At 34.0% G+C, this 15,514-nt stretch overlaps 1 protein-coding gene across 1 annotated transcript; it reads right to left on the reverse strand.

Annotated features, from left to right (window-relative positions):
- Nucleotides 1–4,642: 4,642 nt before the first annotated feature.
- On the reverse strand, nt 4,643–12,728 carry LOC132173370 (glutamate--cysteine ligase, chloroplastic). Its single transcript, XM_059584851.2, has 17 exons — nt 12,699–12,728; nt 12,501–12,529; nt 11,577–11,843; nt 10,801–10,951; nt 10,552–10,659; nt 9,811–9,903; nt 8,408–8,491; nt 8,154–8,222; nt 7,998–8,068; nt 7,841–7,909; nt 7,455–7,548; nt 7,207–7,296; nt 7,048–7,128; nt 6,048–6,140; nt 5,880–5,960; nt 5,739–5,808; nt 4,643–4,993 (listed from the first exon to the last, which is right to left on the reverse strand). Exons 3-17 carry the CDS (start codon nt 11,840–11,842, stop codon nt 4,905–4,907), a joined length of 1,509 nt encoding a protein of 502 aa, XP_059440834.2. The 5' UTR covers nt 11,843; nt 12,501–12,529; nt 12,699–12,728; the 3' UTR covers nt 4,643–4,904.
- Nucleotides 12,729–15,514: the final 2,786 nt, after the last annotated feature.

The following is a 15,514-nucleotide window of genomic DNA, read 5'->3' on the forward strand; positions in this document are numbered from 1 at the left end:
TTGTGAGAATAATATCAATCAAGTCATGTGGTAAATTTGATGTTTTGCACCTAAATAATGTTCTTTGTCTTAACAAAATACCTCATAGATAAAATATTTATTGACAAAACCACCGCCAAAACCATTAAAGCCACCGGTTGGCTTTGGAGATTCTGGTGTCTGGGACTCGGAGGTGGGTGAGAAATTCGTTGGTGGAAGTAAATGGTATTGATTTGAATTGAAGATACGATGTTTTAATCTCTATTATATTTGGTATTTTTACCTAATGTGTCAAATTTCTATTGAATGATGTAAGTTTTATATCATATCTCTTCTCCAAATTTATCCGAAATCAAATTTCATTGGGTTGCTAAGAATTAACAAATAAAATAAAAAAAGAACCTCTTTAATCCCCTGTTTGGTTGCTAAGAGATCAAATACACGTGTCTCACTCAAAAAATCCCTCACTTAGAAAGAAAGAAGCGGTCTCGAAGGGGTGGTGGTTTGGGGCTTGAAAATAGACGTAAAAAAAGGAATCGGTTCATTTCATTGGCCACCCGGCAGCCAGGGGTGGCTGGTTTCCGGCTAGACAAGATCGAGGATCCGAGAAGGAGGCTGCCATGCACATGCAAAGGTTTCCCTCCTTTTCATTTTCAGTAAAAAGAACGCAAGGGAGACGAGAAACAGATGGTACGTACCTGCTGGCTGCTGCTGCTTCCCTCGTTAAGCTTCACTTCAGTGCGTTGCTCAGAGGATTGAGTTGTGGGAGTGTTTAGAGAGAGAGAGAGAGAGAGAGAAAAGTATGTGAGCCAACGTGTAGAAAATGTATGGCTATTTATTTAGAAATATAATAATATAAACTAATTTATATTAATAAGTACAAAAATCAATCATGAAACACAAATATAATGCACATATATAATCCGTCAAGATCATCAAATACTCATATCAAATTCAGTCACGTACATCATCAACTATATATATATATATGTGATCTATATGTGATATTGATGTTTCAAACTCTATGCTTGTGATAATTAGCGCTCACAAAAACTTTTTCTTCTTTTTCCTTATTCTCAAACAAAGAAAACAAAAAAACAAAACAAAAGTACACATGTAAAGTAATATATGCAACACAGACATATATAACAGGAAAACGCGCAAACAAGAAAAATGGAAAAAATATAAACAAATAAAAAGTCGTTTTTGAAATAATCACATGAAGTTTAAATTGTGTTAAAGTGATACATTAAACTACTAAAGTGTTTCAAAAACACCACTTCTTTATTATATTCTTATAATAGCTTTATTCTCTTAAAAATTGAAATAAAAAACTACAAAACTAAATTTTTTTTTTGAAAAAAAAAAAGAAAAAAGAAAGGGGTGGCCTGCAAGCCACCTCAAAGGTGCTGGCCACATCTGGGGTGGCAGCGAGCCGCCCTCACCCCCGCCCCCGCCCCCGCCCCCGCCACCTTAGGGAGTGGCTCGCAAGCCACCCCCAAAGGACTAAATTATTTTTTTGGCATATTCTAGGGACCTTTGAGTTCATTTACATACAACATTGAGCAATTTGTAATTTAGGCCAACAACATTGTGTAATTTTGCATTTATCCCTATTCTCATACCGCACGAGCGATTTGTAATTTAGGTCAACCACAATGACTAATTTTTTATTTATCCTAAAAAAACCTCTCTCTTTTTTTTCTTTTTTTTTTTTTTTTTTTTTGTATTTGTATTTGTATTTGTATTTGTATTTATCCACCCCTAGGGTTTTTTTTTTTTTTTTGTTGAAAAAATAGTTTTGTTTTTTATTTTATTAAGAGAATAAGGGTATTATAGGAATATAATGAAAAATAGCATTTTTGGCACACCTTGGTAGTTTGATAGGGCGATGCTTACATGCGGTGATTCCAATTAAACTACCTGCAGTAGTTTGGATGGAAGGTTGAGATCTTCCCATGGCAATAAAAAAGTAATATTTTTAAAGAAATAATATAAAATTAATTAATTATTAAAAATATCAATAATTTAAAAAATAAAAATATTAAAAAACTCAAACTATTAAAAATATAAAATAAAAAATGAAAGGGGTGGCTGGAAAATGGGGTGGCCGGACCACCTCATTTTGGCCAAGGGGGTGGTGTGGCCACCCCCAAAAGGCCAAAAGGCCAAAAATAAATAAATAAATAAAATAGTTTGGCCTTTTGGGGTGGTTTCAGTACTTGATGAAGAGAAGGAGGTTAGGGGACTTGTAACTAAGATTTTATAACTTGAATTAGAAAAATGCAAATAGAATTTGATGACATTAACTAGCTAACAAGTAACAACTACTTTATAATGCATCAGTTTGGATCAGTTGAGTCAGCTATCTGACAGATTTATACTTTCTTCATTATTTTTTACACCAATAATCTTCAAGGAAAAAAATAATAATAATAAAGACCTAAATGGTTTGTGCCTCAAATAGGTTATTAGGACTTATCCTTGTGGCAATTAGGTATTACTATCCTTGTAATGGTTGTTGGTTCCATAAAACCAGTTTCCAGGTTCATGAAATTGCAGATAAGCATTTAATTTTCTCTGTGCCTTTTATTAGCCTTCATTTTTGGAAGTATGCCTTTAACAAAAGTATACACTATAGTCTAATTATGGAAAGTATATATTTTGAGAGGCACAAATCAACCTTTAAAGACAATATTCTTGCATGATTGTATAGCATTGTTATATCTTTCATTTCATAGATTTTGTTTAGCATGTCTGATATTACTGCTGCAATCTGCCATGCATTAAATTCCAATTATTGATTGCCAGGATAAAAATCAGGAAATCCCCTTTGAATCCTAATGTGGCTGCCAGCAAAGATGCATGGCTTGCCTTCTCCTGAGTTCGACTGGCCCATTTATTCTCTTCATTATCATGAGGAGAGTGGTATGCACAACTGGCTGCGGCTGTATCTGTTGGTGGAGAATGAATGTCATCTATAATGTACGAGACTGAAGTTCATAATAATTCCTTCAAAAAACTTTATCATTGTATATATAAAACCAGACCATACTTGTCGGCAATTATATCTTATCATTTCACAAGACATGTCGGGGATTATATTTTTACACACAACATAATCAACAGGACTCATGGACCGATCACATGACTCTTATCATTGTGTATCACCTGACCAGAAATATGTTTCTTATTACTAGCTAGTTGGATAGGCACATTGCTTAATTTTCTGTCTGATAATAATAGATATATCCATGTAGTTAAACAAAAAAGTTTTCAAATTATAATTTTAATAGTCATTATTTAGAAACAGCTTACCTTAATTTGTGATTAAGGGTTGGTTCAAGGTAAAGAATGTTGGACATATATCAGTTTAATAAATTAGATTTGACGAATTTCCTTTCCAATCTAATTTAGAGGAAAGCTTTATCCTTATAATATAATACCTAAATTTTTATGAAGTATATGCATATATAAAAGCATAAGCATTCAAGGGCATAGTTTAGAATTCTGACAAGTGACAATTTGAAGTTATGACATGAGTCAAATTATTAATATTTTGGATATCATTTATCACATAATAGCTAGTCAAGATTGTTTGAAAAGTTGACAAGTGGAAGCTTAACATTATGACACGTGTCAATTTTTAAAATAGTCATTACTATATACATATATATTATAAACATGCAAAAACCAAAACCTTCAATAAAATAGCTTAGAATTGTGACAAGTGACAATCTAAAATGTTGACAAGTGTCTCTTTAACATATCTATGTAATGCTTAATTATATAATATATAATATATAAGTATAAATCAAAATATATTAAAAACTTAAATCAACTGGGATTTTTTTGGTATCTTAATATTAATAGCTCAAGTATGATTAATGTCCAAATTAAGAACGTAGGTTTCTTGGGTTGAAGACTTGAAGTTGTGAGAGAGGGCATAATTGACTGGAAAGGGAAAAGTCTTAAGAATGTTCTTTGTAAGCTCGTTTGTGGCTCTTGTGTTTACAATTTATGAAAACAAATGAATAATGTTTTCTGCTGTGCTGTTGGATGAATCTGATAGCTGAGGAGCTCGTGTTGTTTTTAGTTCTGCTAGATTATATGTAGTGGTTGTCTCACATTTTACAATTTATGAAAACAAATGAATAATGTTCTCTACTGTGCTGTTGGATGAATCTGATAGCTGAGGAGCTCATGGTGTTTTTAGTTCTGCTAGATTATATGTAGTGGTTGTCTCATATAGGTTATGTATGTATGTATCTATCTGTATTATTGGCTTGTATATATAAGCCCCTTCAATGTGATTCAATATACAACTTTATTCTCAACAAGTTTTTTTGCTTCGGAGTGCTGCATTTTGCTTTTGGCGGTTCTGTTGTTTGATGCTGTGTTGCTTCTGTTCTACTTGTTGAGCTACTGCTGTGCTGCTGGTTTGCTGTATAGAGAGTAGTCTTTGTATAGATTGCTGAGGTTTGCTGTATAGACAGTAGTCTTAGTATAGATTGCTGAGGTTTGCTTGATTGTTGGGCTTCCTTAGTTGTAAAGTTGCTGAGCAACTTGAGGTCCAGTGGAGTTTTTCTCTTCCTGGAGAGAACTGTGTAAATTCTTTGTGTGCTATGAAACTTGTTATTCATCCAAAAAATAAAAAAAAAATAAAAAAAGATCTTGCTCATTTTCATTTAGACAAGCATCATAATAAGGGCATACAACACGATTTGTTTTTCAGGATTGCAACCCAAGAACCAAGAAGTGTTTAAGGGAGAGCCACCAAAGGCCAAAGAAATGAACAAGACCATAAATTGGACATATATAGCTAGCTACAGAACAGCAACAACTAGGACTCGAGCCATGGATTGATTAAAGGGTTTGACCAAAAAGAATGCTGGTGAAGAGGCATAAGAACCTAATTCACCTCATCAATAGAGTAGCTCATGGAAGAGAGGATCCACACATTGTCTCCACTTCCTCTGGTGCATCTCCAAAAGTTTCTCAGCAGGTGTCACTCCTGCCACAGGATCACCAGCCAACATGCACACATGCGAAAATCATCATTAAAACAACAATGCAATTGTTGTTAGAATTTAATTAAATCATGACTAAATTTATTATTTTCCAACAGTTTAAAATTTGATGCAATCAGTGATTTAATATGTATTAACTCAATGGTATGTTTGGACATTAACTCCATATTATATTTTCCATTTAAGTTAAATGTTGCATTAGTTTAGACTTTTGAGACTCCTCCATCTCCCATCCATCTTTTTTTCAAATTCACCCTCGAATCTATAAGACCCTCATAATTCAATGGTGGTTTTGAAAAAATAGCTTTTCCCTTGTAACAAAGAGCTTAAGTTACCTGATCATTTTACCTTAGAATAAAAATATCCAGCCTAAAAGGGGCCCGACAAACCCATATCTAGCTTTTGGGAGAAGAACTATGTCCTTCCAAATATGATGTGGCTTTTAAAATCACCATAAATCCTACATCACATTCGAGAGGACACAAGGAGGACTCGAGCTCTCCTTCTAGAATTACTCGTAGTTACAAAAATGTTTATATGCTTTGCGATTTCCCCGGCAACTCCCTGTTTATTTACCTGCTTAATTTTCTTTTTATGCTTTAGAATAAACTTTCTAACCTCTCTTTACTAGTGTAGAGAGGTGGTGTTGGTGCTTAATTTGATAGTCTTTGGCATGAAATGAGTAATGTCTAAGGTTGAGGTTCACAAATATGAACTCTAAATTAGCACCTGCTTTTGCCACCTCAGCCACCTCATCCAGGAACCCTGATTCTTTAAAGCCTCTTCTTTCCAAGCCATCCTGCAGAAGAAAAGGTGTATAATTCCATGAGTGACAACACCAACAAAAGCAATCATGCCAAACTTATATACCTTCGCCCACTTGACAACTTCTTCAGCAACATGCCTTAGCAATCCATCCCGAAATGGTGTTTTTAGACCAGTCTTAGGAACCTAGTAAACAGAATTTTGGCAGTTATATATGTTAGCCATCTTGATGATCACCATTTAATTTGCTTGTCTCGATCATATTTGTATTACCTTATTCCTCAGCATCTCTCGTTCTTCCACGGTCCAATCGGCTATCATGCCTAGAACATTTTGTAGTGAAACCTCATCATATAATAAACCTACCTGACATATTAGAAGAAAATGAGAGTTAACGCATTTTAATTCAAATACATCTACTAACAAGATAAACTTTATTCCATCTTCTAAATCAAATGGCAACAAACAGATTGTAATTTATCATAATCTAACAATGCAACAGAATATAATTGACATGATGCTTCTAGAGATTGCCAAAACTGTACAGAATAAACTCATTGAAATTACCCTACCATTTTTTAACAGAAATCCTTCTTATCTATACAAATATGTAACTATTCAAAAGATGGTCTATCTCTCAAGTGTTTGCTCTGCCGACTGGTTATGGGATCAGTTGTCTACAATCTTTGGCGCACTAGGAATGAGCTCATTCATGCTGGCCAGCCTTGTACAGAGGAGCAGCTTTTGAAGAAGATTGTTTGGGAAGTAAGAACTAGAATTGCTGGGAAAGGAAAATTTCCTAGAACTAGGGAGAACATTATTCTATGTTCCTTGTGGAACTTACCTGCAGAACTACTTATGTAGTTGCAGGTGTTCTTGTTTTCTGGTTTGCTTGTTTCTGTTTTGGCCTTTTGTAAAGGCTTGTAATGGGGTTTTGTGGAACTTTCCTGCAGAACTACTTGTGTAGTTGCTGGGTTGCAGGTGTTCTTGTTTCTGGTTTGTGTTTCTTTTTGGCCTTTTGTAAAGGATTGTAATGGGGTTTGAGGTGTTGTTTGTTTGAGTTTGAGCTTAATGAAATTTCTTATTCATCAAAAAAAAAAAAAAAAAAGATGGGTCTTAAAATTGAAGCACATATGTATACTCCATTTTCAGCTGTAACACAGGTTCATAAAACAAACATCATGTAATATCAGCATGTGACCACATCATATCTTACTCTTAATTAATGTGTAAGTAGACTAATTATGTATTAGTAGATCATATAAGACAATACCCAAAATGCTGGCAAAGCGCATAACATTGCCAGAGGCCCTGCATCAGCACCTCTCATCTCTAAGAATGTCTTCATCCGAACCTGAACAAAGACAGTAACTTATAGCTTAAGTTAGGCACAAAAATCAGGAAAAATTGGAACTTGCAGAGACTTGATCACCTCAGGATATAATGTTCTCAAATGATTCTCCCAATCATTGAGTGTTGGCAATTCACCCGGTAGACAAGGAAGTTTTCCTGCCATAAAGTCCTGTAAAACAATAAAATGGCCAGCATCATGTCTCGACTAAATTACTAGCTTAGGATGAAAGTATTGTCAAGATTTAATAAAAATTATGTTGGAGGAAAGAAGAGCATGGCTACTGATGAAATCCTTATTACAACAGACTAGAAACGATAGATGGAAACCCGAAATGACATTCCAGCACAGTCGATATATTTCTTTTCCTTGTAAATGTAAAGCATTGGAACATCAAGAGCATAATCAACATATCTTTCAAACCTGCACCAAAAGTTATGCATAAACACAATGGTTCCATCCGATACAATCAATTTTACTAACCAATAAAACTCTGCTAAAAAAAGGACATTTTCTTAGAGAAGAACCACAAAATTCTATCAATGCAAGTGTGATAGAAAATTTATGTTGATGCAATTAAAAATAAGTAGGAACTAAGTTGCTACTTAGTAGAATAGGAGTACTACTTGATGACAACCCTTATTGTGAAGAAATGTTTTGTACATATGTAGATGTTTAGAACAATATTTTAAAAGTAAAACGAAGATGAACTTACCCAAAGGAGTCATCGAAAACAAAGGGAAGCATGCCAATACGACATTTATCATTAGCAGTCCATATATGGCTGTTTAATTGAACAAAAATCAATACAGAAGCCCATGATAAAAGATACTAATATACATGAAGAAAGAACTTTGGTAAATTTTGGAAACCTTCTCAAGCTGTAGTAACCATTTGGCTTTCCTTCAGAAAAAGGTGAATTTGCAAATAGTGCTGTTGCTATCTGTCTTATTTGTTGCACTAGTTAGATCCCATGGAACAAGAAAATTCTCCAATAAAAAATAAAAATTGGGATCATAGTTTCTCACAGGCTGCAAAGCCAGACTAGCACGGAATTTCTTGATCATGTCGGCTTCTGAACTGTAATCCAGATTAACCTATAAGGTTTGAATTTTGATTTGCATCATTTTCCATTTGAAACTAGAAGAAATATGCATATATTGGAAAGATAAACCTTTTCATCAAAAATCAACGAATGGCATATTGAATTATGAAAATTTGCCAGCCTTCAAGAGCATGCCTTTCTAAGGTCTCACCATGAAAGGAGTAAAATTCATCTGACCTGAACAGTGCATGTCCTACACATTGTATCGATTCCAACTGAGCCATCTTTATCAAAGTATCTTGCTAAAATCTCTAGATGTGGCTGAAGAAAATTACTCTTATCAGTAAACAAGATATCCAAGTTCGCAAAGGCTAAAACAGAATAGTAACAATGAAAAATGGCACCATTGAAAGGTTGGGTGGTATAGGGACCAAATAGAAATAACGAGATCAACATGCATGCTGGAAAGATTAAAAAGGGGATTAAAATAACAAATTTTGACAACTAGAAACACAATCCATGTTTACAAAATACCCTCAGGAAGAAGCCTGTGCACATGAAAATCAGAAAACAAAGCTCAAAGGGAGATAATGGGAAGTCTGGCTAGTACAAAAAACAAGTTTAGTGAAATGAAATTGATCAAAACTCCAAAGATCAAAATCAATTGATGTAAATGCAATGTGGCTTCATTTGTTGTATCAGATAAGAAGGTCTGCATATGGATTTTTTTCATGATACGGAGGTCACAAGTGCAACATCTTCCACATATTAACAACCCAGTAGACAACTATCAATGGCAAAGACAATAGCATTGTTATCACTGATCTGCACAATAAATTGTTTGCACCCAAGGATGTAACGCTCTACCCCAATGACACAATATTATCCGCTTTTAACTCTTCCGAACCAGACTTTCCAAGAGGTCACCCATCATGATAGTATTCTCGCAAAAACATGCTTAACTACCGAGTTCTAATGGGATCAAGGCCATCACGGCTTTAAAATGCATTATTGTCAAAAAGTGTGCGAATATACATATAAGCAGATCCCCAACTCCATACTCAAGCGATGTGGGACGCTCACAATTTGGTATCAGAGCCATTGTCCAGCCTAAGATGGGGCAAGCGTGCACAAGCCTATGAAGGTCACTAGCGAGGACGTTAGGTCCTAAGAGGAAGTGATTGCGGCGTCCCACATCGCCTGCGGATGAGCATGTGCTCATATGTATACTCGCACCCTTCTTGACATAATGTATTTGAAAGTCGTGATAATCATGAACCTATCAGAGCTTCGTAGTTAAGTGTGCTTATGTGAGAGTAGTACCGGGATTGATGATCTCCTAGGAAGTCTAGTTCGGGAGAGCCAAAAGCGGACAATATTGTGTCATTGAGGTGAGACATTACCACTTGAGCCAATCCTTTTGGGTTAAAATTTATTAAGCCCTAATCTCTTGTTTGAAGATCTGACATATAGTGTGGGTGGACAAATTGTGTCTATCTTCATTTAGAGTAATCAATTATATTCCATCCATGAGGATATTTTCCTCATTCCAGCTTAAATATATTTGATATTTAGCCAACTAACTAATTTGTGTACTTCCCTCAAACTCAAACAGTTGAAAAGAGGTATACAATACATACCTTGGGCATCCTAGGCATGTCCTTAAGTCCCGCTTTGGGCTGGAAACCTATTCCTAAGAATCCAATTCCCATTTTCGTTGCAACAACTTTCACCTATAAAAAATTAACATAGGAAGTCTATTCTTTAGTTCAATAACATACAGATTCTTCATAAGACCAAAAGAATTAATAGATAAACAAATAAATTTACGAAGGAATGAAAACCCGAAGTAAAAAATACTAATTTCACATTGAATCATCAAGTCTCTTCGGTATATGATAATAATCACAAGATATTAATCTATCAATTAGTAACATATGTTAGAATAGCCGTTAACAATTAGAGTGGCCCTGTGATTTTACAGAACCAATTGGAATTCCATGCTATAGAAATTCGGACAGTCTAAAGAAGGGAGTTGTAGGGCCCACATGCCCTGGGAAGGTGGATCAGATTGCTCGAGGCAGACCTTTTTTCTTTATTTTGTCCTTTTTTCTTTATCTACATCTTTTCTTAGAAACTAAATTTGACATAAACATGAAGTAGGTTAAAAAAAATTACAAGATATGACACAAATAAAACTATTTATCACAATAACAAACATAGTACACTCACCCACAACAAAAAAAAAAGAAAAAAAAAAAGAAAAAAGAAAGAAAGAAAGAAAAAACTATACAAAAAAGGAATGTTATACTTGGAGATACTTGTTTTTTTACAAGCTTGCCGCTTCATGGATATACTAGAGTAGGATTATTTCAACTGACCTGACATAGGTGTGATTTAATCTCGGCATAAGTTTCATGTAATGTTTTGACAGGTGCCCCACTAAGCTCAAGCTGACCACCAGTCTCCAATGATATGCTTAGCTTACCCTGTTCCACAATTATGCATTGCTTTAATTAAGCCACGTATCAGAGAACAAATTGAGAAAGTCTTGTTGGTATACGAAAATTCTAATACAGGTTCAAAATTATTGACTATAATAATAGTAATAATAAACAGTAACAGTTTACCTTTTTGAGTCCTACAAGGTTGTCACCTTCCATTACTTTTCCCCAATCATATATTGCAGCAACACTATTGAGTAACTCTTCTATTTGTTTATATGTTATGGGACATAAAGTTCTCAACTGAAAACCAAACTTTTCATGTTCAGTTCCTATTCTGCAAGGACAACAGTAACAAATCACACAATTGACAAGTGCAGATGAAAGTGGTTCATCAAGCAGGGAAAGATAATATTTGCCAACTAATTATTTAGTGTCAAGCCAGGATCATCGATACAAGAAAGGAAAAGATTTCAGACAAGGTACATTTTACCAAAGAATAATGCTAGAAGGAGGACTAAAATCGTCTTTGTGTCATTTCAAATGTGATTTGACTTTTAAAATTACTAATAGAACAAAATCCAATAATGATCATCTCAAATTCAATGGAGATTTTAAAAGACACATCATATTTGGGAGGACACAATGAGGACAAGATCTTTCTAGCATTACTCTTCACCAAATATACTAGTCTAGGCTAGGATGTAGGATAAATTTCCTCTTCCTACAAAATACCAGTCAAAACCAAATATTCCACTAGATGGCCTTACATTTCAACAAAGGAAAAGAAGGGGAAACTAAAGAATGCATGCAAAAAATTTATATGTCAATACTGAATTCATAGGAAATATAAACAAAGCAGAATGTAATAGCAAACTTGTGTCTCAAATGTAACTAAAACATGCAAAAATCTACCAAAGCATCTTCAATTGGCACAATACCACTCTGCATGAATTACATACCTCCATTCCTCCTTAGGCTTGCACCCAGAGGCAAAGTATCCTACAAGATCCTCTTTTGTCAGTGGCTCTGTAGGAAATACATTGGCCTCAGTGGCGGTTGCTGCAACAATCACTTTATGCCCTTGTTTCCTTCCAACCCAAGTTTTAGCTAAATGAGGAGAGGAAGGAAAACCAACATGAGTTTCCTTCTTATTAGATGCCACCATATTTCTCTTCACCCCATAAGCCATGAAATGTGCTTGGCCTGGCTGGGAAAGGAGTGACATGCTGCAATCATAACAAAAGAAACGAATGCAACCTTGTCGGTTAAAACTCGCGAAGCAATGATTACAAATCTCACCATTAGGGTTGTGATTGAGTTTGAGTTAACCCAAGAATTAAATGTTCGAACTCGACCAAAACAAATTTATGTAAGATGGAGCTGGAGTTAGGCTGTAGAAGGGTATCCAAACTCAAACTCAACAAAAATTAACAGATTCCTTATTTTTTAATGGGGCAAATTAACATTGATTCTACATGATACATTTGCTAATCCAAACACTATAACAATTACATAAATTACTATATATATATATATATATATATATATATATATAAAAGGGATGGGCTATGTTAATTCACCATATATTCCAAAAGCTTAAGCAAATAGAAACTATTATGATAATCATGATAGGCTCTCTAGCTAGTTCCCCATGAGATTCCTAAGTTTTCAGCATCTGGACATATATATAAGTATATAACATGAATAATTTTTTTTTTTTTTTTAAATGTCCGCGTAAGAAGAAAGAATAATTCAAACTAGTGAACTTCACTTCATAAAGTGTGATCCTTATTAAACTACCTCTTATAGACTATAACATGAATAATTAACTATCTTTGAAGGAAAAGAAGCTAGAAAACCAAGAAACTTGTTACAAGACGTACCTTAAAAATACTGGGTCTGAATCTGAAACCTAAAAGAAGAAAAACCCAGACTGAGAGTTTAAGAAAATGGAGTTCATGATGGGAAAACAGAGATGTTGAGGATTTAAAAGAACAAAGAAGCGACAAGTGAGTGGCATTGAAGAGCAGTTAGTAAGGCCAGACTGGTCCTCCACACTGCACCATCTCTCTCTTACTCACTCTCCGAAGCCTTCGGAGCCAGAGGAACCATCATAGCTGCAGTACTGAGGTTGTTGAAACTTTTAAAGAAATATATATATATATATATATATATACATATGAACACTTTTTCTAGCTTGCAGTTACGACAGAGACATGGTAGTATTCTTAAAATTGTCACTCAATGTCGGCCACTAAACTGATTTTATTTTATTTATTTATTTTATGAATATATTTGCCCCATATGTGTATTTTCATAGCAACGTGTCCTTGAAAAGCGCAAACGTCATGCTGATGCAGCTAGAAGCAGCCCAAAATGGTTTTGCGGAAAAGAACTCAAGATATAAGGTTGTAAGTTTTGGTTTAAAATGATTTTTGGAAAATATTTTTTTGTATTTTAAGGTATTTAATACCATCAAAAATAATAATAAATTAAAAATATTTTCGATTTAATCAAGAAAGCCTCTTTAATTTTCAAAAAATTGTTTCAATTTTTGAAAGCTTCAAAACAATTTTTTCGAGTTTAAGGATCTTATTCTTAAATTAATAGACCCAATCAACATGTTTCTGAGATTCACTCGAGACCTTGTCGAAACTTGATCAGGACCCCACCAGAACCCACCCAAGACCCCACAAAGACCTGCCCGAGATACTGCATGAACCCACCCGAAACCCTTTCAAGACCTACCCAGCGTGGGATGGTAGCATACTCTTCCTTTGGTTGGATCTATGGCATTCGAATGCTTTGGTTCATATTGAAAGCAAACTGCATTTGCTTAATTTGGGGGTGGGGAATGTAATTCTTTGAAAAGATAAAGGGTAAATATATTATAAGTTCATGAGTCAACTTGCCAAAACTAAAAAAAATTTAGGTTTTTTTTTTCTTCGAATTTTTACTTCTTGAGTTAATCGAAATGCCAATAAAATTTTTACCGTTAGATTTTTGTTACGCCCGTTGGTCCCCAAAAAAATGCATCGTTTTGCCACATTAGCATATGCATTTTTTCTAAAATTATTATACCAAAAGAGAGATAATACCGGAACCCATGACTCGTCATTCTCAACATTCCCATGGTCACTACAAAAAATGGACTTTTTTTTGACAGGGTGTTTTTGATGTATTAGGTAGTCTGGCAAGTCACTAAACTTTATTGACATGTGTTGAGCGTTAAAAATGTGGTTGTCAAAAATGGAGATTTTTTGATGTGTCATTGTTTGGTATGTCAATAAATTATTGACGTGTCAAAAAGTGACACGTGAAAAAAAAAAATTTTGATGTGTCATTTTCTAACACGTCAATAATTTATTGACGTGTCAGTTTTGACACGTCAACAAATCTATTGATGTGTCAATAAATTATTGACGTGTAATTAATTTTTAACGTACCAGAAATTGACACGTTAATAAATTTTTTGACTTGTCAATTTCGAAACGTCACTAAAATTTAAAATTTATTAAAAAAAATAATTTTTTTTTTAATTTTTTCAACATCATCTCTTTCTCTCTCTCCCTTCCTTTGTTTCTCCAGCACACCATTCTCTCTCTCTCTCTCTTCTTTTCTCCATTTTCTCTCTCTCTCTCTTCTTTTCTCCGGAGAAAAGAAGAGAGAGAGTGAGAAAATCCATTTTCAAAAACCCAAACCCAAAAATTCTTCAAAAAATCAAAAACTCAAATCAAAAAATCAACCTGAAAAATCAAAAACTCAAACGTCAACCCCAACAAATCTTCAAAAACCCAAACGTCAAACCCAACAAATCTTTAAAAACCCAAAAATTCTTCTTATCTTCTCTTCTTCTTCTCCTCTTCTAATTTTTTTTTGTTCTTCTGCTTCTCTTCTTCTTCTTCTCTTCTCCTTTTCTTTTTCTTCTTCTTCTTCTTCTCTTCTCCTTTTCTTTTTCTTCTTCTTCTCTTCTTCTGCTTTTTTTTTTTTTTTTTGCTTCTCTTCTTTTTCTCTTCTCCTTTTCTTTTTCTTCTTCCCTCTAGAGGGAGCTGGCTGGGGGTACTGCATGGGCGTGCAGACAGAAGTGGGAGATTGAGAGAGGAGAGAGAGAGAGTGTGGGGAAATAAAAAAAGAGGGAAAGAATAAATAATAAGAAGAGAGAGAATAGGGAAAAAGTTGAATTAAAAGAGACATCTCACTCATTTTTTTAGTGACATGCCAAGATTTGACATGTCAAGAAATTCTCGACGTGTCAAGATTTGACACGTCAAGAAATTCTTGATGTGTCAAATTTGACATGTCAAGAAAATATTTTTCTTGACGTGCTACGTGTGACACGTCAAGAAAATAAATTGAAAATAAGAAGGGAAAAAAAAATATGATATGATCCTTTTTTTTAAAAAAAAAAAATACTATATACTTAAGACTAAGAGAACACATACATGTATTAATATTCTAAAAAACACTTTAATTTTTTAGTTTATAATACTCCTACAATCTTGAAAACGTGATATAGCCATAATAATTTTTTCAAAATAAATTAAAAGAGTACATATTTATCACTGTCTATAAACATATATTTAATAGCTAATGAATATATCTCTTAATGTATGACAACATATACCAATTATACATATATATTATACATATACCAATTAAATTTGGTTACCTAATATAGGTTACTAGTTAAATTTTGTTATCTAATTTTTTTAAAACAAATAATTAATATTATTAATTAATTAATTTTTTACGTATGAAATAATGACGTGTCATTTTGGCACGTCAATAATTGTCAAAATGCCACGTCAATAATTATTGAGGTGTTATTTTTAACACGTCAATAAAGTTTTTCTTGATGTGATAGTAATTACCACGTCAGTAATTAGTAACGTGGCAA

Source organism: Corylus avellana, chromosome 3 (assembly GCF_965113065.1).
Source record: "Corylus avellana chromosome 3, dhCorAvel1.hap1.2, whole genome shotgun sequence".
In the NCBI taxonomy this organism is placed as follows: Eukaryota; Viridiplantae; Streptophyta; class Magnoliopsida; order Fagales; family Betulaceae; genus Corylus; species Corylus avellana.